At 39.6% G+C, this 25,387-nt stretch overlaps 1 protein-coding gene across 2 annotated transcripts in view; it reads left to right on the top strand.

Annotated features, from left to right (window-relative positions):
- The window catches only part of TMEM232 (transmembrane protein 232), a 129,595-nt gene that overhangs the window by 68,134 nt on the left and 36,074 nt on the right, over nt 1-25,387 (top strand). For both annotated transcript variants that reach the window (XM_061623796.1, XM_061623791.1), the window contains exons 5-6: nt 18,774-18,931; nt 24,381-24,480. In XM_061623796.1, coding sequence (XP_061479780.1) covers nt 18,774-18,931; nt 24,381-24,480 — 258 coding nt within the window. The remainder of the gene's footprint in view (nt 1-18,773; nt 18,932-24,380; nt 24,481-25,387) is intronic.

Here is a 25,387-nt window from a genome sequence, read left to right as displayed (position 1 = left end):
CAATCAAAAATTTAAGAAAAAAGCAAAAACCTTTAAGTGTGATTTTTTAAAAAAAGCTAAAGACCTGAACAATCCTGTTTTCTAAAATTAGATAAGGAGAGAAGACTTCTATGTAAATCTTGCATGTATACTTTTTATTTAGAACTGGCATTGGAATTAGAATAATACTGTGAATACATTTTGGATGTATTATAGGGTGCTTAGAGAAAGATAAATTATTATTATTGTTATTATTGTTATTATTGTTATTATTATTGTTATTATTATTATGGTATTATCTTTCTTTTGACTTGAGTCAAGCATGGGGAACCTTTGGCTTACCAGGTGTTGCTAAACTATAGCTCCCATCAGCCATAGCAAGCATGGCCAATGGCCAGGAATGATGGGAGTTGTAGTTCAGCAACATCTGGAGTCCAAAGGTTCCATGCTCCTGACTTGAGTGAATGGCAAGTGATGTGATTATGGAAAGGGCCATTCCTTCCCTGTTATATGAAATAAATATGATGACGAACAAGTGATCGATCATTTACAGCAGTGGTTCCCAACCTGGGGACCCTGACCTCCAGGGGGGCTGTGAAGTAATCCAGAGGGAGCCATGAACAGTAAATAAGTGAATTATTTATTATTATTTTTAAAGTCTCCATTCCCTGGACGCTGTCTGCTCCCCACTCCTGCTGCAGATGACACCTCCCCCCTGCTCCAAACGAGAGGGGAGGACTTTGCTGAAGTGCCAGAGTGTCTTTCAGGCACGCCGAGGGCAGGCATCTGCCTATACCACACATGGCAGATGCCAAAGGAGGCTGAGAGAGGTGCTACCAGGAATAAGAAGGGATTACTATCCCGACTCATTGTACTGCTGCTGCTGCTGCTGCTGCCCTTACTCAGAACGAGAGGAGAGGGCTTTTTGTGAAGCAAAAAGAAGCAAGGCTACAAGGAAAGGCTGCTTTCCCACTTCCTTCCTGGCAGCCAGCCTGCCTGCCTGCCTTTCTTGGCTAGTGCTTCGCTGCCACCTCCTTTTAAAAATTATTCTTATTTGCGAGGCTGCCCAGATCTCACCTTCAGCCCAGACAGAGCCAAGGGGCAGTGAGGAAGCTCAGGACTTGCTTGCTCCCCATCTCTGAGGCTAAGTGTGTGTGCCAGTGTCCCCCCTTCTTCCACCTACAGTCTGTCCCCCCAACCTCTCTCCCCAAGATACTTCAGCAGTTGAGGGTTCCCCCCCTCCCACATGCCCAAATGCATGCACACCTGCAGATATTTGCAGGAGGGTCAGGTGTGTTTGTGTGCCCTGATCTGTCTTCTGCTCCATTCTCATTCCCCAGGTGCATGCTAACCAAGTTATCAGTTCTGATGATCATCCCAAGGCCTAAGAGCACTAACCCCCCTCCTCAACCTACCCACCCTTTTGTCTTCACAGTCTAGCATCCCCACCACTACCACATTGCTGCTTCTTGATTATTGTTATTTTTAAAAAGCTCAGCAGGTTGGCTGAGGCTGGGGTCCACATACTGCAGCAGAAATGTATTTAGTTATTTAATTATTATTGCATTTATATCCCACCTTTCCTCCAAGTTGCTCAAGGTGGTGCACCTGGTTCCCCCCCTTTCCATTTTATCCTTCCACCAACCCTGTGAGATAGGTCAGGCTGAGAGACTGTGTCTGGCCGAAGGTCACCCAGTGGGCTTCATGGATGGGTGGGGATTTGAACCTGGATCATATTTATTTATTTATTTATTGTTTTACATCCCGCCCTTCCAGCAGGAGCCCAGGGCAGCAAACAAAAGCACTAAAAACACTGTAAAACATAATAAAAACAGACTTTAAAATACATTAAAACAAACATCTTTAAAAACGCTTTTTTAAAACTTTCAAAACATCATTTTTAAAAAAGGTTAAAAACATTTTTTTAAAAAGGTTTAAAAACATATTAAAAAGTAGTTCCAACAGACTGTCTTGGTCCAACACTGTAACCCACTGGTGTTGGGAGACAGGACTGTACATCTTCAGACTGTTGGGGGGGGAGGGAGATCCCGATTTGATCGGTCCTTTGCATTAAGAAAAGAAAGCAGCACCTCCCTGTCTGCAGGGAGCTTTTTATGGAAAGGGATATTTGGAGATGTGATTTTGCCACAGACCACTTTTTCAATTAACAGAGACTAAAATTACAAATGTTGTGTGTGTGTGTGTGTGTGTGTGTGTGTGTGTGTGTGTGTGTGTGTGTGTGTGTGAGAGAGAGAGAGAGAGAGAGAGAGAGAGAGAGAGAGAGAGAGAGAGAGAGAGAATCTTTTGAGCTTACAAAGGGGGTCCAGTACTCATAAAGGTTGGGAACCACTGATCTACAGTTTAACATGACTGATACACAGGACAAAGTGAAGTCAGTTGCTTCTCTATTTTATGCAAATGGATGTTACTTTAGCTCTCTTCAGGCATTATAATCAACCATGTGAGGGCTCTAAATCAGGAGGCCCTCCACTCCTGTGTTAGCTTGATTTTCCAGGGCTCTAAATGTCATGGGCACCCTATGTGAGTAGAGTAGGCTACTTGTTTCAAATGTTATCCCTCCAACCTTTCGATAGTGATGAAGACAGAGTGCTCATCTTCAGTTTCCCTTTTGCATATTGATTTAACAATATAGTATATTCCTGAATAGAGTTTTAGTTGGTAGCCATCACAGCATCTTGTGGAAACAAATTCCATAGAGTAGGTATGCATTGCATGAAGAAGTACTTCTTTTGTCTCTCATGAATTTCCCACCATTCAGCTTCATTGGATTACCCCAGTTTTAGTATTATGAAAGTGGAAGAAAAGACTGTCTGTTCACTTTCCTCATATTGTATGTAATTTTATACATCTCTATCTTGTCCCCCTTACTCTCCTTACCCCCTCCTAAACTAAATATCCTCATATGTTGTAAACCTTTCTCCATAGGGGACTAGCTCCAGCCTTTTAATAATTTAGGTTGCCCTTTTATGCACTCTGTTATTGAAAAATGTACAGGTTTATCAGGTATTAGAGTTCAGTAGCAAACAATACATGTAAAGCCAGCTACACAATACTACATTTCAACATTTTCATACAGCAAAATCCAAATTTACTCATTTAGACAAGGATGGGTTTTTTAGCTCTCTCCCCACTCCAACCCTAGTAAGTTGGTTATGACATGAGGTAAATTCCAGGAAACTGGTCTTTCAAATCCAATAGCACCTATTGCCTGTTAATTAGTATTCATTGTATTAATCAGCCATCAGGTTATATAAAAAAAGATTGTCTCTCCATTGTGCACAATGACTGTAACAGATGGAATAATAAGTTCAAAGGGTTTATTGGAATTTTAATCGCATCACTCTCATCTGTATTGTTCTGCGCGTCCAGCTATGAGAATTTGTCCAAAACAAGCAGTTTGGTCAGTTAGCTCTTCTAGCCTTGTTTTTTTTGGGGCGGGGGCTTGGGCCAGAAATAGGCACCTAATTATTGATTTTGTAAAATATCAAAATGTGCAGGAGGGGCACTTTAATTTCAAACAGATGTTCATTCATGTAAATGATTCATTCACATCCAGGCAAACATCCAGACATACACACACCCCACAAGCTTTCATATAGAAAACTGGCTGATCTGGATTAAATTTTTTTGTATCATTTTCCTTTGCTGGATAAATCTAATTATCAGAGATGAGTTGAGTTTTGAACTCCATGATGTTGTTCTTCCTTGACCATAAAGCCAGGCTTTGACTGCTTAATGTATTAAATATTTGGTATGGGGAAAAAAACTTTATAGGTAGCATAAAGTTTCAAGTGCAAAGAAACATACTGGGCAATGTAACATCCATTTTATACAAATATATTAATTTATGCTCTGTCAATCTAGGTATACCCAAATCAACAAAAATATTCCAGTGTTGCTAACATTTTAGTATGAGTGTTTTGTAGTGTTTATTTTTTATAAGCATATTTATATATGTATAAAAATAAATTTATATAAAGTATAAATACATTTCAAACATAGGTGATTATTACATAATAATTACAACAGCCTTTTGTGTTGGACCTTTCTTTAGTAAGCTTTTAAAATAATATTAATGGTCATACTTGAATTGCAAGTGGCGGCAGCAAGGTGATAAATTTCCCTGGAAAGCTGTAATGACCACTTGATAAGACATTAAACTATTATGAGAGATTACTTTGCATATTTTAGATAAATAATACATTTCTGATTTTTGAAAATTATCTAATGTCCCACTCCAGTTAGGATTCTTACTATGCAATATTTTATTGGTGATATTATTTAGCTTAATTTACATTTGTATTTGTCCCATATCTGAGTACTGAAGTTGAAAAAATTCTCCTTTTCTTATACATCTGTAGACTCACCTATAGTGGAACACAACTTTTACGACTGGAAACTTTAAAAAACAGTCTTCTTTTAAAGTATTAAATCATTATTCCTATTTTAAATGGATGCAGTTGCTCCTTTTTTGCTTTTTACCTGCTATGTCTAACCAATAGCTTATCTATTTATTTCCCTCCACTCTCCAAAACACACACACAAAGTTTAAATTGCTGTCTTACAAAAACCTTTAATAAAAGCAAAATTTGTTTTTATTTGTATGAGACCTTGTTATTCACCGCACACCTTACTGCCTTACCACTAGGGATGCTCATAGAGTTTGGTCAGTCTGTATTTTTAAGTGAACCAACATGATTTCACTTCTTGAACTAATAGGCAGATCAGAATGCATATGCATATATATATATAAAGCTAACCATGAAAGCAAATGAAAATAACATAAGAAAACGCATCTTTCAAAACCTAGTCTAGACTTTTTTTCCTACCCAAGCCAAGAAATAGGAATATATAGGAATAAAACAGTTTTCAGTCCTCTCAGTATTCAGCTTTTTCTGTTCCTAGTGTGTGGATCTGCTGCAGCCCTCTGGCCTTTTCCTGCTGAGGTCAGCTTTTAGTTCTTTCTCCAACAGTGTCCTAACTCCCTCTGTTACCCTATTTGTCAGCATTGCTGAAATGAAAGCTGGATTGGCTCTGTCAATGTGCCAGCGCAGCCCTGGCCTTGCCAAATTTGTATCTGAATAGTAGTGTGAAGAAATGAAACTGCTTCAGCCATGTTGTTTTGTTTCTCAGTTGTAAAACTGTTGCTTTCTGTTTTAGATTCTGTCCTGGCCAAGAAGGTCAACAGTTCAGCCCAGGAAGTTGTCACTTTAGGTTTTATTTTGCCCCTTAAAACTAAAAAGAGGAAAAAGAAACCAAAAGAAATTATGGGAATGAGAAATTTAACCAGCATGGCTTCTGATTGGCTAAGGTGCTGTGAGTGACAGTGGAAACAATGTTTTCCAGTGCACATGCGCAGCTTTGGTCTTGTCTCTTCCAGTAAGCCGCAGTGATGCCCCTGCTGGGAGGCTGTAGCTTGGGCTCCGCCGAGTGACGTGCTCCTGGTTGATTCACCCTGCTTCATGGCAGGGCTGAACATGTTGATGGTTACTTTCAATAAAAGGAGAAATCATTTCCAACTTATGTTTCTCTTTCCTGAATTTCATATGAATTCTCTTCAAATATCCATACTTGTGTTGCTATCTTAAAGAAATAATTTTATTTGCTATTTTCTCCCTTTCCTTATATACATGCTGCTGCATGATAAATGATAAATTCTTGTATAAGCCTTATATTTTATTTATTTATTGTTATTTATTTATTAAATTTATATCTCACCCTTCCCCCCAGAAGGAGCTCAGGGTGGCAAACAAAAACACTTTAAAACATATTAAAAACAAAACACTTTAAAACATATTAAAATATTTAAAAACATATTAAAACAAAACATCTTTGAAAACATTTTAAAAAGCAATTCCAACACAGATGCAGACTGGAATAAGGGCTCTACAGGTTTGCTGAAAGAGGAAGGTCTTCAGTAGGTGCTGAAAACTTAACAGAGATGGTGCCTGTCGAATATTTAATGGGAGAGAATTCCAAAGGGTAGGTGCCACTATACTAAAGGTCCACTACCTATATTGTGCGGCATTGTTTGATATCTGCAGGAGGACCTCGCCTGCAGAGTGCAGGGATCGACTGGGTATATAAGGGGTAAGATGATCTTACAGGTATCTGTCATGCCAGCTTGCATAGGACTTTGTATACCAAAGCTAGAACCTTGAACTTAGCCCAGTAGCTAATGGGAATCCAGTGCAAGTCTTTCAGTAGTGGGGTGACATGTTGGCGATACTCTGCGCCAGTGAGCAATCACGCTGCCACATTTTGCACCAGCTGCAGCTTCCCGACCAGCTTTAAGGGCAGCCCCACATTGAATGCATTACAGTAATCCAACCTGAAGGTTACCAGTGCATGGACAACAGTTGTCAGGCTACAGAGTACAGAAACGGCCGCAACTGTCTTACCAGTTGAAGCTGGTAAAAGGCACTCCTAGCCACCGAGGTCCCAGGATCTCTTGTGACAAAGATGGATCCAAGAGCAACCCCAGACTACAAATCTGCTCTTTCAGAGGAATTATGACCACATCCAAAGCAGGCAATTGACCAATTATCCGAACTTGGGAACCACCAACCCACAGCGCCTTGTAGAAGTATTACATTAATAGTACTTCTACTACAATATTAACAAAAGTATTACATTAAAAAATGAACAAGAGGCTTTGACCATACTTTGGTTCTGAAATATGAAATTATCTACCTTCTATGTCAGTGGGCTAAATCTTCTGTCTTCAGCTTTTCATTTCACTGTTATATTGAAGAGTGCTCTTTATATATTTTAAAGTCAGCTAATTTTTCAGAAAAATTCAAAAGTTTCAAAAAAGTAAAGTATTATTGAAAATTAATGACATGGTGTTTGAATAAACAGTATTTTTTTTAAAAAAACTTAGATTTCGCCAAAGATCTTGAATATTAAATTCATTCATCCAGTTATCGAAGCAGTATGTAAACTAATGCTTCAATTCTATACACAGTTATAGCACAATCCAACTTATGGGTAGCTGGCAGGAGGGGGGCTGGTGAAGGAGGAGCTGGTGGAAAGCTCCACGGCATCCACTTGCCACTCAGGAGCTACTGGTCTGGCTGAATATAGGCTCCATTAGGCACTGCATGTGGGAGCCAGACAGGAAGAGACGTCTCCCATGAATAGGCCTACTGTGGAGTAAGCACTCCCTGTAGACCACCACTGTAATTATTTTACTCCACTGGTAGAATTCTCATGTGAATCAGGACGCAGGGGAGAGATCTGCGGCTCAATTCCTATTGATATTCTTCTAGTTTTCACAAAAGGTGATGCAACAGTAAGTTCTTGCTTAACCTTATTATTTAATAATATATATTCTGTATATGCTTTTATTGCAGAAACATGTCAATTTCATTTTTCTTAATTAAGTGGTATTGTTTCCTCTTTTAATAGGACTATGTCCATTTAACTACTATTAACTTTAATAACTTTGCTATTCTTTATTTTAAGTAATAATAAATTTCAAATTACGTATGAATGGGTTATTATGAAAATAAAACTATGCAATTCTATGAATAATTTTGTTGTAACAGTTAATTTTTTCTTGGGAGGAGGCTTGTGGATCAGGTTCTTTTACTATTGTTTAGCCATCTTTAATCAATTCTCATATAGCCCTAAAGTTTACTTGCTCTCTTATTCTCTCTCCCCCCCCGAGCTGTAGAGTCCTATCACTCCTAAGCTCTGCCTGACTTCTTTCCCCTCAGAGTCCAGAATAATTTTCTCCTTTGTTTAGCTTTCTGCTCCGCCCTGCCTCCAGTGGCAAAGGCTTCTAGCTGCTAACCTCTAGGCCAGCCTTTCCCGACCAGTGTGTCTCCAGATGTTGTTGGACCACAATTCCCATCTTTCCTGACCATTGGCAATGCTGGCTGAGGCTGATGGGAGTTGTAGTCCAACAACATCTGGAGGCACACTGGTTGGGAAAGGCTGCTCTAGGCTGTGCAGCTTCCCAATTATATGGCTTCTGTTTGAGTCCTTATCTACTGATAAGGGTGGGGCTGAAGTCCCATTCCTGTTCTGTCACCACACTAGCCAATTTGAGGCCTGGTGTGTCTCTACTTGGCGATGAGAAGGCCAGTAATGGCTGAAGATTGGAGTCACCTGTTGACAGCTCTTTTACACTATTAATTACATCTTTACAAGCAGCAAAGAATCTTGCGGCATCCTGCAAGACTAACACATTTATTATGGCATATTGTTTTGATAGCTTTAAAGGTGCCACAATATTCTGTTGGTTTTGGTTACCCCTCTGGAAGATATTACATCTTTATTATTTACCATTAGCCGCATTAAGGGCTAATGTGTGACTAAGATGGACTGGGGCTGTGCTGCTTGCTCTGCCCTGACTTTCTTCCCTGCTCCCCCCCCCCAGCTAAGATCTGATAAGCATCTGGCCTGTGGAAACAAAATGCTTTCCCATCCCTGTTCTATTGACTATTTAGAAGAAAGAGGAATGGTGTATAGTGTCATGGCCCTGTCAGAGGACTCATCAGACGAGGATGACTCGGGAGTAACAGCAGCAGACCCAGAAGTAGCAGACCCAGAAGGAGAAATGGATGAAACTCCTGAGAACCCAGCTCCTTCTCCCCCTCAGCTGCAGAGCACCCCAGACACAGCTGAAGCCCTTCAGCCAGACACAGACAGTGAACAGGATACTCCCCCCCTCACCTGCAGAACGTAGACAACAGAAGGTCAGGCAGAAGAGGGGCAGGCCTGTCCACTTAAAGCCAAAACGCTGATGGCTCACACCTGCTGACAAACCTGCTCCTTAAAAGTGAAACCTTGGCTTCAGCTTGTTGCTGACTACAACGTCAGGTGTGACCACTGTGTGTCTTCCTATTTCCTGAACCTTGACTTGGACTGATCTCTCAGCAAACTAGACCCAGACCTTCACTGACATCTCTTCTGGATTTCTGGCTTGGCACGTAAGCTTTGAATGGCCTTTGCCCTTATCTTGCTTTCTCCTTGCTAGCCTGGCAGATTTATAGCTAAGCTGCCGGCTGAGGACTTACGGCCTGGCAATTACCAAGGAATCTCCAGCCCTGCCTGCACCCCCACCAACACTGCTGTCTCAGTGAAGAGCTGACATATAATAAGAGGTGTACTTGCCCTTTATCGTAAGCCATTGGGATAATATGGTCATTGGCATTGACCATTGGCCACTCATTGGTTCCCATGGTGGCGGGCCCTTCCCATTTCTTCATACAAGTTATTTGTTCCATTCATTTGTGTGGAGAAAGGGGAAGTGGTCTACTATTAAGGGCAAGGGCACTTCAGTGGTCACTAGGCAGGCTGAGAGCATTTGAGATTCACTGAGAATTATTCTGATCGAGATTAGCCCTACATAGAATATATTTGGTTGCAGTCAAAAATAGCATCTGGGGGAAAGTGTTACTGAGAAAATAGCATCTGGGGGAAAGTATTATTGAGATTAATCTCCCAGAATTGAGGCCATAACTAATGCATAACTAATAGTGTCTATTAATTATCTCTTGCGTGGAATGGATTCTATGTTTATCATTTTTCAGTTTGGGCCTAATTAGGGTGTCCTTGTAGAAGAACTAGCTCAGGAATGGGGAACCTCAGGCCTGGGGGCCAATGCTGTCTTTCTATCTGGCTCTTAGGATTCTCCTCACCCCACACCCTCTCCCTAGCCACAACCCTAATTGGCTTGGTTTTGCACCCTTTTTGAGTGTTTTTGCATGACTGGAAGGTGTCCTTTAATTCTGAGAATGTCTTTCGCTTCCTGGATGGAGGATAGAGAGGTGTGTGTCAGCATGTACAAACTTGCCTACTATACAGATGTGCAATTTATTAGTTGTTGTTCCACACATTTGTTGCCTTTGTTCCTGCCCCCACTGGCAGGTGGCCCCTAAAAGGTTGCCCAGAAGTGAATGCGACCCTTGGGCTGAAAAAAGTTCTCCACCCTGTATTAGCTACCATCTTTGTACAGGGATGCTTTCTATTTCTGATCCATAATTGGGAGGATTCTAAGAACCCCAGGATAAGTTTGCTGCCTGCCTCTGTGGGACCACCATTTTAACAGGTGGAAGGAAACAGTGAAACCCTATTGGAGCCTCTGAAGGCAACAGTGAGAGTGTACAAGTGTGTTGCATAAATATCTATCTTTTTGCTTCTCTGTATTTGCCCTACATAATCAGGGCATTGCATGGTACCTCTCTCACTTCTTTTTAACTCTCTTATTTTACTGGTCTCACCAATTTATAGCCCTTAGGAAGCCTATAGCTTCAGCTATCTGTATGTGAACTGTTCTCTTTCTAGATTTATATAGCCTCTTTTCAATCCTGCTGGGATTAAACACCTGTCCCAGAACTCCATACAAGGTGTTTCTATATAAAGTGTTTGATCCAGGCAACATGGGGGGGGTAGCCTGTATAATCTATATAGCTAACCATTGTCTCTCTCATATTTTTGTACTGGCAATTCAAACTGTGAACATATCTCATTCTTTGTGCTATTTTGTGTAAATAAATATTATAATTATATCAAATTAGCACCCTCATCCCTGGTGGTGTTTGGAAATTCTAAGAATCCAGTGCAGTTTTTTAGTCAGTGGTTAAAATCAGTAGTTTTGAAAGGGTCAGTCCTCCATCTTGATTCAAAATGAAGTCTAATGACATCTAAACATAGACAAAAACCTGCTCCTTAATCTCAGGAACCATTATGCAAAATCTGGTTAGGATATCTTAAAAGATATCAAAATGCATAGCAAACTGATAAGAAAAAATTTTCTGAAATGTGTAATATGTTGTGTAGTCATTGCTAATTCCCTTAATATATTGGCAGTTATTGGTCATTGTACAATTTTCCCCAAATAAGTACGGTAATCAAATTCTGTGGCACACAGTTGTGTCCAGTAAAGATCCCCAAATCAATATCTCTGTGAACATGTTTGTAAAATTTGGGTTCCTGTTTCACACATGAGCAGATCTGGTAACAAAAGTGTTGAAGCCTTCTCAGTGGATGAAAGTGATGAAGAGCATCTCTCCAACTGGGAGCTGCAACTACAGCATTGAATGTTTTTATTTATTTATAGTATTTTATATCACCTTTCTGAAAACCACCAAGGTGATGTACAACAGATCAAGAATAAAAAAGAACATCATTAATAAATACATTACTAAAATATGAACAAAAATTGTGTTGTTATATGCCTTCAAGTCAATTATGACTTACAGCAACCCTATGAATCAGTGACCTCCAATAGCATCTGTTATAAACCACCCTGTTCAGATCTTGTAAGTTCAGGTCTATGGCTTCCTTTATGGAATCAATCCATCTCTTGTTGGGTCTTCCTCTTTTTCTACTCCCTTCTGTTTCCCCCAGCATTATTGTCTTTTCTAGTGAATAATTTCTTCTCACTATGTGTCCAAAGTATGATGACCTCAGTTTCATCATTTTAGCTTCTAGTGATAGTTCTGGTTTAATTTCTTCTAACACCCAATTATTTGTCTTTTTCACAGTCTATGGTATCCGCAAAGTTCTCCTCCAACACCACATTTCAAATGAGTTTTTTCTCTTATCCTCTTTTTTCACTGTTCAACTTTCACATCCATACCTAGAGATTGGGAATACCATGGTCTGAATGATCCTGACTTTAGTGTTCAGTGATACATCTTTGCATTTGAGGACCTTTTCTGTTTCTCTCATAGCTGCCCTCCCTATTCCTAGCCGTCTTCTGATTTCTTGACTATTGTCTCCATTTTAGTTAATGACTGTGCCAAGGTATTGATAATCCTTGACAAATTCAATGTCCTTGTCAACTTTAAAGTTATATAAATCCTCTGTTATCATTACTTTAGTCTACTTGACACTCAGCTGTAGTTGTGCTTTTGTGCTTTTCTCTTTAACTTTTATCAGCATTCTTTTCAAATCATTACTGGCTTCTGCTAGTAGTATGGTATTGTCTGCATATCTTAAATTATTGATATTTCTCCCTCCAATTTTCACACCTCCTTCATCTTGGTCCAATCCCGCTTTCCGCATGATATGTTCTGCGTCATTATTCATTCATTTATTGGCGATCACTCGTGGCCGAGTAAGATTGTCTTCCAAGATAAGGTCTTTAATAGTGGGTCCGTAAGTGACTGTGGAGGCCAATTCTGGATCCACACAGCCTCCCACAGTGAGAACATAGGTTTCTAGATGGAAGATGGTCGTGATGAGTTGTTTGATGTGCCTTCCACTTAGCTCGTTTGTCCTGTTCGCCCTCTATTTGTGCTTTTTCAAAGTCCACAGCACCTTTGATAATAGCCGACCTCCATTTGGGACGTTCATGGGCCAAGACTTCCCAGTTGTCGATATTCATGTTACATTTTTTTAGTTTCGCTTTAGGAACATCTTTAAACCTCTTTTGCTGTCCACTGATGTTCCATTTTCCATCCTTAAGTTGGGAGTAAAGTAGCTGCTTTGGAAGACGGTGGTTAGGCATTTGAACAACATGGCTGGTCCAGTGAAGTTGATGTTGAAGGATCACTGTTTCAACACTGGTAGTCTTTGCTTCTTCTAAAACGCTAACATTAGTCCTTCTGTCTTTTGAAGTAATTTGCAGAATTTTCTGGAGGCAGCTTTGGTGGAATCTTTCAAGAAGCTGGGAGTGGTGTTTATAAATGGTCCATGTTTCACAGGCATACAGTAAGGTCGCTAGTACAATGGCTTTGTAAATAAGCATTTTGGTCTCCCTGCGAATATCCCGATCCTCGAACACTTTACTCCATTCGGGAGAATGCGGCACTCACAGAGCTCAGATGATGTTGAATTTCAGCATCGATGCCAGCTTTTACAAAGAGATGGCTGCCGAGATAGGGGAAGTGATCAACGTTCTTCAATGTCACACCATTAAGCTGGATTGATGGTGCTACTGAGGGACTAGTTCGCACCTGTTGATGAAGCACTTTGGTTTTTTAAATATTAAGTGAGTGCCCAAGCTTTCCATATGCTTCTGCGAAGACATTTAGGATAGTTTGAAGATCTTTCTCTGAATGTGCAGAGACTACATTATCATCGACATATTGAAGTTCTACGACAGAGGTTGACATTACCTTACTTTTTTCTTTCAGCCTACTGAGATTAAAAAGCTTTCCATCTGTTCGATATATGATTTCTACACCAGTAGGAAGTTTCCCCTCAATAAGGTGTAGAATCATAGCAATGAAGATAGCAAATAAGGTCAGAGCAATGACGCATCCCTGTTTTACGCCTGATTCGACTGTGAATGGATCACTCTGAAAGCCATTATTGTCCAAAATTGTTGTTGTCATGTTGTCATGAAGGAGTCACAAAATATTCACAAATTTATCAGGGCATCCAGTTTTCAGAAGGATGGTCCAGAGAGCTGTTCGATTCACAGTGTCAAAGGCCTTAGTGAGATCAGTAAACGCCATATATAAAGGTCGATTCTGCTCCAGGCATTTTTCTTGAAGCTGTCGTACAGTGAAGATCATGTACAAGGGCAGAAACCATTTTGAGATTTGGGGTGGATATCCTCTGAGATCAGCAGGAGGTGATTTGCGAGGATCCTTGCAAGGATTTTACCTGCAGTAGCAAGAATAGAGATACCTCGATAGTTCCCACAATCTGTTCTATCACCCTTCTTAAAAAGGGTGATAATTTTGGCATCCCTAAAGTCTTCTGGGATCTCCTCCCTCATCCAGATATTTTTGATGAGCTTATGAAGTTGTTGTGTAAGTTCAGGCCCACCTTCTTTAAAGACTTCAGCAGGAATCCCATCAGGTCCACTAGCTTTGTTGTTCTTCATTTGATTGATAGCTTTACTGACTTTATCCAAATGAGAGGATACTGCAAGCTCGTCTCTAGTTTGTTGTTGTGGAATTTGTGAGAAGACCTCATCAGCCATGACAGAGTTATGATTGAGGAGGTCGTGGTAATGCTCTTTCCAGCACAGTGTAATAGACTTTATCCTTAAGAAGTTTGGTACCTTCCATTGAATGTAAGGGATTTGTACCGTAATTTGTTGGTCCATACATGGCCTTTGTGGCATTAAAAAAGCTCCATGCATCGTGAGCATCTGCAAAGTGTTGGATTTCTTGAGCTTTCTTTATCCACCAGGCATTCTTAAGTTCTCTAGTTCTTCTTTGGACCTCAGCCTTTGCATTGGCATAGATTTTTTTCTTAGCAGCACAGTTAATGTCTTTCCGCCATATCTGGAAGGCTTTCCTTTTCTTGTCGATTATATGTTCAATCTCATTATCATTCTCAGCAAACCAATCCTGATGTTTCTTAGTTTAGTATCAAATAGTTTGTTCACATGCTGCAATAATGGATGTCTTCAGTTTAATCCAGTGTTCCTCGACATTTTCAGAGAGCTCCCTCAGTAGATATTTCTTGAGAGTTGTTTGAAAGCAGGCTCGCTTGATAGGATCTTGAAGGGCATGGGTGTTCATTTTACGCCTTGGTTTTCTTCCTTGGAGCCTACGTTGAGGAACAATATTAATGGCCATAGTGGATTGAATTAATCGGTGATCTGTCCAGCATTCATCAGCACTTGTCATGGCCCTAGTGAGGAGTGCATCAGGACAATCTCTGGCACGGACAATTACGTAATCCAGGAGATGCCAGTGCTTCAACCGAGGGTGCTTCCATGATGTTTTAAATGTATTTTTCTGATGAAAGAGTGTGTTTGTAATAACAAGATTATGCTCTGCACATTTAGTCAGAAGTAGAATGCCATTCAGGTTGCTATTGCCAACTCCTTCTTTCCCAATGGTTTCTGGCCATAAATGGAGATCACGCCCAACTCTTGCACTGAAATCACCCAAGAGGATAATTTTATCCTCCTTAGGTATCTCTGATAAGATGGTGTCCAGCTGGTTATAAAAAATTTCCTTGATGTCTTCATCAGCATCTAATGTTGGTGAATAAACACAGAATAGTTGCCTGCTGGTTTTTGACAAGTTTTAACTGGAGAGTTGAGAGTCGTTCATTAATGCCAATAGGAACTTCTGACAAGAGCTTCACAAGATTATTTTTAATAGCAAAGCCTACTCCACGTATTCATCGTTCTTGTTCAGGCAGTCCTTTCCAGAAGAAGGTATAACCTTTTTCTTCCTTCAGTTGTCCTTCTCCTGCTCTTCGAGTTTCTTGGAGTGCTGCTATGTCAATATTAAAATGTCTCAACTCCCTCACGATGATGGCAGTCCTGTGTTCAGGACGTTCACTATCTGTATTGTCCAGTAATGTCAGCATATTCCATGTTTTAAAATTCAGTTGTCTTTTGCGACCGCTATGTGGTGACCCCACTGGACGCGGTAATCCAGTCAGGGAGAGACATGAGGCAGACTATGTTTAGGGCATCTTTTCTAGCCCCCTCCCCATATGGGGTGAGCAGAGTGGATCTTGAATAGGACTGCTCAGTTGTGGATATAGCTGCTGAACTACTCAACTGCCTTGGTCCTTGAGCCAAGATGACTGAGTCTGTATCCACTTCCCATGTGCCGGTCCATGACTAGGGGCTTCCAGATTTCAGTCCTGCCCCTGTTGCCATTTTCCGATCGCCATGGGACTTCTAGATTGGTTTGGTTTGGTTTGAAGACGCCTGTGCGTGAATTTGTTTAATGTGGGGAGATTGGCGCACGACAATCAACACACAATCTGGACAGAAAAAGGCTTTGATCCAATGGCATGGATACCACAACAATTGGAAGTCTTTTGTCTGCTGCAGCCTTCATCCACCTTCACAGTCATTGTAACATACACATAGTTATCCTCCGCCTGTTCTGCCATTGAGGACTTTCTTGGATCGTTCGTTGTCTGGTTCCTCTTCCTTGACCTTACCACCATGGGTGACCCTGCTGGGAGTACATGACTCCCGATGGCATCGCTCACAGGGTTCATTGGAACACACAAGCCCACTCACCACTGCAAGGTGATGATCCAGTGAGGGGGTATAGATTAAAGAAATGGGGTGATGAAATACACCCCTGCCTCACACCCTTTCTGATTGGGAACCAATAGGTTTCTCCATATTCTGTCCTTACAATAGCCTCTTGTGCACGATATAGGTTGCGCATCAGGATAATCAGATGCTGTGGCACCTGCATTTCTTTTAAAGCATTCCATAGTTTTTCATGATCCACACAGTCAAAGGTTTTGCTGTAATCTATAAAGCACAAGGTGATTTCTTTCTGAAATTCCTTGGTCCATTCCATCATCTTAATGTATGTTTGCGGTAGGATGTCTGGTACCTCTTCCTTTTCTAAATCCAACTTGGACATCTGGCACTTCTTGTTCCATATATGGTAAGAGACTTTGTTGTAGAATCTTGAGCATTTCTTTACTTGCATGGGATATTAAGGCAATAGTTCGATAATTACTGCATTCCCTGGGATCCCCTTTCTTTTGAATTGGAATGTATATTGAATGCTTCCAGTCTATGAGCCATTGTTTTCTTTTCCATATTTGTTGACAGATTTTTGTCAAAATTTGGACAGATTCATTCTCAGTAGCTTGTATCAACTCTATTGGTATGCCATCTGTTTCTGGTGATTTGTTTCTTCCAAGTATTTTAAGAGCAGCTTTCACCTCACATTCTAAAATTTCTGGTTCTTTATCATATGGGTCCTCCATGAATGAATCTGTCAACCTTGCATCTCTTGTATAGAGTTCTTCTTTATAGAGTATTGCTTCCATCTTCCTTTTATTTCATCTCGGTCAATCAGTGTGTTCCCCTGTTGATTATTCAACATCCCTACTCTTGGTTTAAATTTCCCTTTAATTTCTCTAATCTTTTGGAATAGGTTATTACATAATTATATAATCAGTTTCATTCCTATATTGACCATTTGGTGATGTCCATGTGTACAGTTGTCTTTTTGATTGCTCAAAAAAATGTGTTTGCAAGAAACAAATTACTGGCTTCACAGAATTCAAGAAGTCTTTCATTTCTATCTCCTAAGCCCCATTTCCCTACAATTTCTAGTTCTTCTTTGTTCTCTACTTTTGCATTCCAGTCCCCCATGATTATCAGCACATCTTGTTTAGGTGTGGGATCAATTTCTTCCTGTACTTCTTTGTAAAATCTTTCCAACTCCTCTTCTTCTGTGTTTGCCATTGGAACATAGACTTGGATTATGGTTATGTTAATAGGTTTCCCGTTTAATCTCATTGATATCACTCGCTCAGACCTTGCATTATAGCTCCTATTTGCTTTTGCTACATCACGTCTCACTATTAAAGCAACCCCATTTCTTCTTAATTTCTCATTTCCTGCATAAAATATTTTGTAGTTGCCTGATTGGAAATGCCCCATTCCCGTTCATTTTAATTTACTCACACCAAGTATTGTAATTTGATACATTCCATTTCTTCCTTGACAATTTCTAACTTTCCCTGGTTCATGCTTCTCACATTCCATGTTCCTATTGTGTATATTGTACAACAGACTCTTCTTTCGCATCTGTGTGCATCAGCCTCTGGGCTTCCTTTTGGCTTTGACCCAGCTGCATCATTAGTCACAGTGCTACTTGTACTTGTCCATTGTTCTTCCCCAGTAGCTCAGTCAGTGCCTTCTGACTCGAGGGTCTCATCTTCCAGTACTATCTCATCTTGCATTTTGGATAGTCTATTCATAGGCTGTTCATGGTAAGAGGTATTCAGAGGTGGTTTACTATTGCCTTACTCTGAGTCTGGATGCATCTTAGTTTGGTGTCTCAGCTTTGACTATTCCGCCTTGGGTGCCTCTGCTAGGAGCCTAGCCTCTTGGCTAGACTCCTGAAGGCATTGCATTCAACATCATCAACATTCTCAAACCCCCTTACCACGTTAAGGTGTTCATCCTAGAGGGGGAATAAAAACATTACAAACTGTAATACTACTAAAAAAAATTAAAAAGCCAAATTACAAAGATGTGTATTGACATTTTTACGAATAACAGAAAGAGTAAGGATAAGTTGTATCTCTAAAGAGAGTGCATGCCACAATCTTGGTGTGGCACCAGAGAAAGCCTTTTCATGTGTGCCCATTAAGCAACCCTCTGCAGGGGGAGGTATTCTCAAAAGGGCTTCTCTTGCAGATCTTTATAACTAGATAGGTTCATAATGAGACAAAGATGTATTGTAGATGCAGATTATGTAGAAGCATTCTAAGGCTCCAAAACTGAGTAACCATGGGATATTGAAGTCACAAGTGGGAATCTCTAGACTTCCACCTTACCCCCAATTCTTAGGGATTTAGATACATTGTTACATCATCGGATTCAGATTTATTTGGTTTGCATGTATTTTGTTTGTTGGAGACTGAGGATCCACAAAGATTGTGGGCTTAAAATTGCAAAGTACAAGGAGTCAGCAAACCTCCTTTATATATCCCTCTTCAATTTTTAACTAGCAATATGAAAAACAAAACCATGCACCAAGCAAAAACTAGCAGGAGAACAAATGTTATAGATCAATCTAGTGTAGATTGCACATTCTTGGTAGCTTGTTTAATTTTATTAATTTAGATGGCTTTATTTTGCAATAGGATTTAATTCATAGTCTAGCATAAACATTTCAGCAACTGTTGAACAAAATTATGAAAGAGATGAGCCTTAATTACTTTTTCATCAAAGTGATAATCAGAGAAGGCAAACAATCTGGGGAAATTTTGATGTAACACTTGTTTTATTTGTTCATAACTTGGCAAGCGTTGTGTTGCAGGTGCGATGAGAGTACTGTATGAAATAAAGGCTTTGCAGAGGGAGCTGTTTATTGAATTTATTTTCCATTTTCTTTTTACTTCAGAAGCTGTTGAAATACTTTTAATTTCTTTGGACCATGCGCCTATTGTTCCAGACCATATCCCAGTCTTATTTTTCATCGCAGAGTCCATTTTGTATAAACTCTGTTACGATTCAGTGGCGAAACCATATCTATTCTCATGTGAAATCAAGTTGTCCAAGGTATGTTGTATTTTTCAGAATAATTGCCAATTTCATGATATCCCAGTATATATATATTGTTTCCTTATGTGGGTATTTAATGTTCAGTGGCACTGTAGCTCTTGCATTCCAAACTCCATATACTGTGATCTTACACCAGGAGATTCTTTGCTTCCTTCTGAAAGTTGGATATACTGCCATCCAGGGCAGGGTTTTCTCAGTTGTGAAACTGTAGTTGTGGAATGCTCTCCTTATGAAGGCCCGCTAAGCTACAACCCCATCCAGTTAATATGATATACGGCCTTGTCGGATGTACAGCAGAAAGTAGTAAAGAAAGGTTAAAAATAGCAATAAGGAAGCAACAATGACATACTTCCTATATCAGACCCATACTGGCACTTTCAAATCTATGGCATTGCTGTTTATTTACATGACTGCAAATAAAAGTAGATGTTCCATTTGTCAGAATGCATGTCATGGTTCTGTACGACCATTTATAAATGCTATACTAATTGCAGATAGCTGTTTTTTGTAGACCCCAACTCATACTCTTTGCCATGGAAGTGAGTTATGGGAGCTGCATATGCTGTCCACCTTTTATACTGGAGAAAATGATTTGCTCCAACGTGTTCAAGTAAAAACAGTGCACTCTCCTTTTATGGTATCATCTTTGTAATTCATTTTATCTTGAATTTTTATTTCCCTGAATTCATTGGCTTTGGTTATTGCATAAAGAAATATTTTTGTGAAATACATTTTCTGTTTTCAAGCGATACTTTAATGAGATGCTGCGAAATACGTACAAAAAACATTGTGAGTTCTTTTGGGTTTTTTTTGTTCTTGATGCATACGAATAGCTTGTATTTTCTAATCATTTCAGTGATTATCTTGCATAAAATGCTTCTCACTATTTAAATGATGTGACCTCTCTATTCTCTCATATGGATTGTCATTAACTTAGACGTATTATGTTAGGTCACATAATCTTAAAGTAGCAGCAAGACATTTATACATTCAAGAGAGAGCATGAAACTGAAGTCATGTAAATGAGAGTGTCCAAATGAGAGCGTTTACTTCTGAAAGCTAAGTAAGACCTAGAAGATAATTGAAGAACTGATTAGTACATCATTATTTAATGGTGTAGCCCTGAACTTCAATCTTGTACTTTTTTCCTATGAGTCATAAAGTCCTATCAAAAACACATTTTTATCTTGATTGCAGTGATTTCTCTGCTACAACTTTGTGAGAATGGTAAGCCATGAGATTTGCTCACTGACGATCCAAGGAACATTTTGGATGGAAATCCTGATCTTCCTCTAGCAATGAGCACTTTATTTTATTTAAGCTTTGTGAACACAGGCCATCTCTGTATCACTAGAGCCCTCTTCCCTACTTCCCTAACTTGGCATGCACGCACTAGGATTGGGTGAGAAGTTTGATTTAGTTCAAGCTAAGTCTATCAAATTTGCATTTTCCAAAACAATATGAAAATTGAAACACAGCCATCCTTCAAAATTCACACTTATTCAAATTTTGCAATGCAGTTTGCCAACCAGTGTTTACAAAAATGCACATTAGGGGAAAATGTGCCTAAAAATAATATATGAGTGAAAATAACATACAAAACTGTATTATATGACGAGAAATGGCTTGCAGAAATGTGTACAATAGTCAAAACTGCCTACAAAAATGTGTTTCTTAGGAGAAATTTGCACTAAAATGCTGGAGAATTTTCATTAAGATTTTTTAAAATGCAAATTGCTGCAGTAATGTGGAGAACTGAATTTAAGATTGGAAAAATGAGAAACAGAAAGAACTAAAATTGACAGATCTTTCTCCCGTGCATGTAAGATGATGTCAGGTGGGACTTGAGCTCCACCTTCTGGTCAAAGGCAGAATAACCAGTACTTGATTTGCAGACTGCTCTATCCTTCCCTTACATAGAGAGGGCAGTTCTTTATTCTGCCTTTCACCATTGTGGTCATATCTGCACTCTCTCCTTATCATTAGGGTTAAGGCCTGTATTATTTCATGTGTTTCTGTGTCTTTCATGTCTTTTGTGAGTTCTTAGCCTCTTCTTATTTGCCTTCCTATCTGTTTCTTCTTAAAAAAAAGTTGCACCGCCTCTTCTCAGTTTTCCTGCTCCCGCTTCTCAGCGCATTCTGATACAGCCTACCCCATTCCTTTATCTTCAGCCTTCCTGTTCACCTCACCCTTTCCAATCCAGAACTCTGTCCTCTGTGTCTTGGCTTTTCTCCAAAAAAGCATTCATTTGGGACTTTGGCCAAACACCTTAAAGCATCAAGCCTCAGCCTTGTCATTGATTCTCTCCAAGACTACGAAAATGCCTTTGGGATCGCACCCATTCATGAAATGTTTTCTCAACATAGCCACATTATCTGCCCCCCAACTCAACACAGGTTTCACGGGTTATGTCTTATCTCTCTCTTTGGCTTGGCAAGGAAGAACTGTCCTCTCTACTTAAGGGAGGGCTAGAGCAGTCTGCAAATCAGGTACTGGTTATTCTGCCTTTGACCACAAGGTAGAGCTCAAGTCCCACCTGAGATAATCTTTACATGCATGTAGAAGACTGTTTCATGGTAAGACCAAAGTCTCTTCCATTCCTAGCATGCATACACAAGTGCACACACCCAGGGCCCTTACTGGGAATAAGAGGCCTGCATATGCCTTCTGTATCTTCATCCATCCTTCTTATGCCTGGGTATAAGTTACTCAAGCAGGCATTGAAGAACAGGTCTATATTGAACCCTGTGTTGATCCTGCTGCACATGATCAGCTGTATCTGTCTAGGATTGGATCATATCCTACTTCTTTAGTTAGTTACCCAAAATGCAGTTAACTGGAAATTCCTATAGAACTAAATATCTTTCAGTATGTGTATAAGAATAAAATAAAATCCAAAAAATCCAGAAGAAACTAACTTCTTATGTACTTTACTTCCTTTGGACTTTCAGGGGTTCCATCATAAACAAGGAGAGGTGGAAATTTTCTATTCTAAGCAGGCTTAGGTTAGGTCTTCTGTGGAAATCTAAATCCAGTGACATTCTCTCAGTCTTTGGGTTCTTCCAGATACATGCCCTATCCATGAAAATTGCAATAGGAAATAGTTTGGTGGGGTGCCACTGCTGACCTGATCTCTGGTCAGTCTCATCATCGCTGCTTACTGGGAGATAGAGGCTGAGGAGCGAAGTGACTATGATGTTGACACAATGCAAATGTACAGGTAGAGCCAATCCAGTACTCCTACTGATGTATTTGCATCATGCCAACCTTGTTGCCACCTTCCCCTCTACCTTCCAGGGAGCAGCAACGATGTGACTGGTCGAAAATCAGGTGAACGGTGGCTGTCTGCTACTGGGAAATTGAATATTAAGCTCAGGAAATATGTGTTGTAATCACCATAACAGCACTATTCAATACAAAAATTAGCACTATGTCAAGGAATGTGAAGGAAGCTCAATTTATTACAGAGGTGTGGGATGAAATGAGTTCTCCTTTGTCAGCTTTCCACAAAAGTTATTAGACTACTAATTTGTTTGGTGGGCTATCTGTTGAAAGGAAAAAAAGAGAACCTTGTATCTTCCAGTTTTCAAGAACATTGTTGCCTAGTCTTCTGGAGATACTTAAAAACAAATGGTTGTTTACAAACCTGCTCCAGTATTTTCATGCAGGCTCTCTTGTTCATTTTTATTTTTAAAGTTGTTTTTAAAATTCTCTCTGTATGTTAAAATATCTTGTATTGAATATTTTACTGCACTCAGACCTATATGCAAGAAAAAGAATTATGTTTCGTATTCTGTCTATTTTGGAGACTCCTATTATTTTGACACCTCAAGTTCTTATGCACTCTCCAAGACTTCTGTTGTCTTGATTACTGCTTTATTTTCTTTAATGATGGCTGGACAATTAACTTTCTTAGGTATTATTGGATTCTACACCCCCTCCCCAATTCTACTGGTTTGGGCTGGTATATTTTTTAACAAAAAAAAACCTGAGTAGAAGATTTTAAAAAAAAAAGATTTTCAAGCAACAGGTGCATCCTAAGTATTTTTTTTTAAAATGAAAAATGTATACATTTCATTTGAGATCTCTGGGATGATTCCTATATCTGCATCTGTTATCCAGCATTCCTATTACTCTGTAAGATATACTGCACTTCCCATAATAAACATGATTGCTTATTAAGTTTTCTGGTTGTCACTTTTAAAGAGGAAGTGCCCCTCCCCAACATGCATTTTTCCTATTAAAAATTGGACATACTGAGTTGGATCCAGACTTCAATTTGTCTTGTAGGGAGTGGGCAGGGAGGCAGTTTTCACTGATTCTCCCTTTCCGTTCAGCTCCTTGTGCCTTCTGAAAAATCTGCGCCAGAGAGTTGGGGGACTGTCTGGAGTAGCAGGGCAATGGGGGTAATGGTGAACATAGCCTTCCTTGTTCCTCCAAAGCAAGCCTCCTCTGAATTTTGGGGTCTTTCATTTGTGGAAAGAATCCAACTGTTGAATTTGCCTCTTATAAGAAATCTGGCAATTGGGCCCAGCCAGCTTACACCCTGTACCATTATGGGAGTTTGCAAGTAGGGGGAACTGCTGGCTTGAACTCTGCTGCAACGCAGTAACACCACTGCAGATAGCTGTACTGTAGTTTTCTGCCCAGCAGAGATCAGGTGATGTGAGAAGTCAATAAGATTCCATCTGACCATATAAAGCTTCTGACTTTGACCTGGCCCTAGGTTTGAGCAACCCGTTGTTCAGGCTAAACTGCTCATAGTTTCACTCCCTACTTGATTCTCCACTGAACCTCTTGCCTTTCTACTGAAACAAAAACTTGTCTCTGGGCTAAAAGCCCTGATCACTTTATTTTCACTTCCCATCTCTTCAAACAGAATTGATAGCAACCAAGAATAACATTGCTCCTCCTTTCTCCAAATGGAAGATTTTTACCTGTCTTCATACATTTTGGCAAGCATGCAGTGTAAAATACTCACTTTTCATAATGATACCATATGACAAATGCAGGGGAGGCCTAACTGGTCATTGGTACACACTTCCCTTTGTAAGGAAGGCAGCAAAAGCTAAAGTTCAAAAACCTTTAGTACAATCTAATTTTCCAAATAGGCTGGCAAATATAGAAAGTGTTTGGATAATTAAATGTTTAAATTAGTAGAAGTGGTAGTTATACAAAACAGTGATTCCCAAAGAGTAAGCAAACTGGATTAGTATATTACCAGATTCCACACAGAAAGTCTTAGGGAAAATGTAGCAGAAAGTGTTGAAAGCGAATTGCCTTTCCGGGTCATAGATCTGAGGGAGGGGCAACCGCTAGATCTTGAACGTAAGCAAATTCCATTAATTTGTAGAAAAAGTAGAATTAGTAAAAAGTTTAGGGGGCACCAACAAATGAATGTAAAAGCCATGATACCAACGAATATGCTTTGTGTTTCTCTTGACAGCTTGGATTCTTGATCTTTTTAAGGCTGCTTCTGTTACATTTCTTTGGTCACCAGGGGTTTTCTGAAGAACACAAATCCAGGCTTCATGTTGGCTTAAAAGGTAGACAATTCTTTTATTCTCATTATCTATCTTTACATGTATTAGATGGTAAGCCTGAGGGCAGGGACTTTTCTTACTACTGAACTTGGTGAACTTCTCTGGGAGCCTTTTTTGGCTAAAGAGCAGGGTAAAAACATTTCAGATAAATACATAAATAAAATATTTTTGGAATCCAAAGAGTTTAGCCATCCCATTTAACTGACCATCCCAGCAGCGCTATGGAAACACATGTCAGATGAGAGAGGCTACATACAGATTTACCTCTAATTCTATTTCCCAGCTTCACAGCTCACTATACACTAACTGTAAAGTAACATTGCCATTGCTCACTGTATTTATTTATTTCTAGCCAGCAAAATTCTTTTTTATAAAGCAGAACTGCTTATTGCTCTGGAGTGTCACTTTTACCTTTCAATCCCTCTTCAGTCTGTAAAAACTATAACACCTCACATGAATAGCTTTAACACAAGATTGATATTGTCAGAATCATTATATTAAGCAAAGGATTTGTTTTGGGATCAGGGAGCAATGCAATAATTACTAGTTTAAAGCAAAAAACAATGTTATATAGCTGTTTTTAAACTTTTTCCTAAAGTGATGTTTTAATTAAAAGTAGACTGTATGATGTCTTTGAATAATGTTGCAAAAGAAAAGTTCATGTTAACTATTTGTCATAATTAGTCCAGGGTTCATGATGGGGAGCTGTGATACTTTTCTTGTAGCTTACAGTTTGTGGAAAATGTTAATTGTATTCCATTCCTCAGGAGAGAGAGAGATACTTATAAATGAAACCACCTATTACTCCGAGGGTTATCTCCTGAATACTATTAATGGGGAAGACAATTAGAGGATTCTCAAAATCTGTTTTAAAAAGCTTGAGAAGTATGATTCCAGACAATTTTCCATT

Source organism: Rhineura floridana, chromosome 1 (assembly GCF_030035675.1).
Source record: "Rhineura floridana isolate rRhiFlo1 chromosome 1, rRhiFlo1.hap2, whole genome shotgun sequence".
Lineage (NCBI taxonomy): Eukaryota > Metazoa > Chordata > Lepidosauria > Squamata > Rhineuridae > Rhineura > Rhineura floridana.
This window is presented reverse-complemented; position numbering and strand designations above follow the sequence as displayed.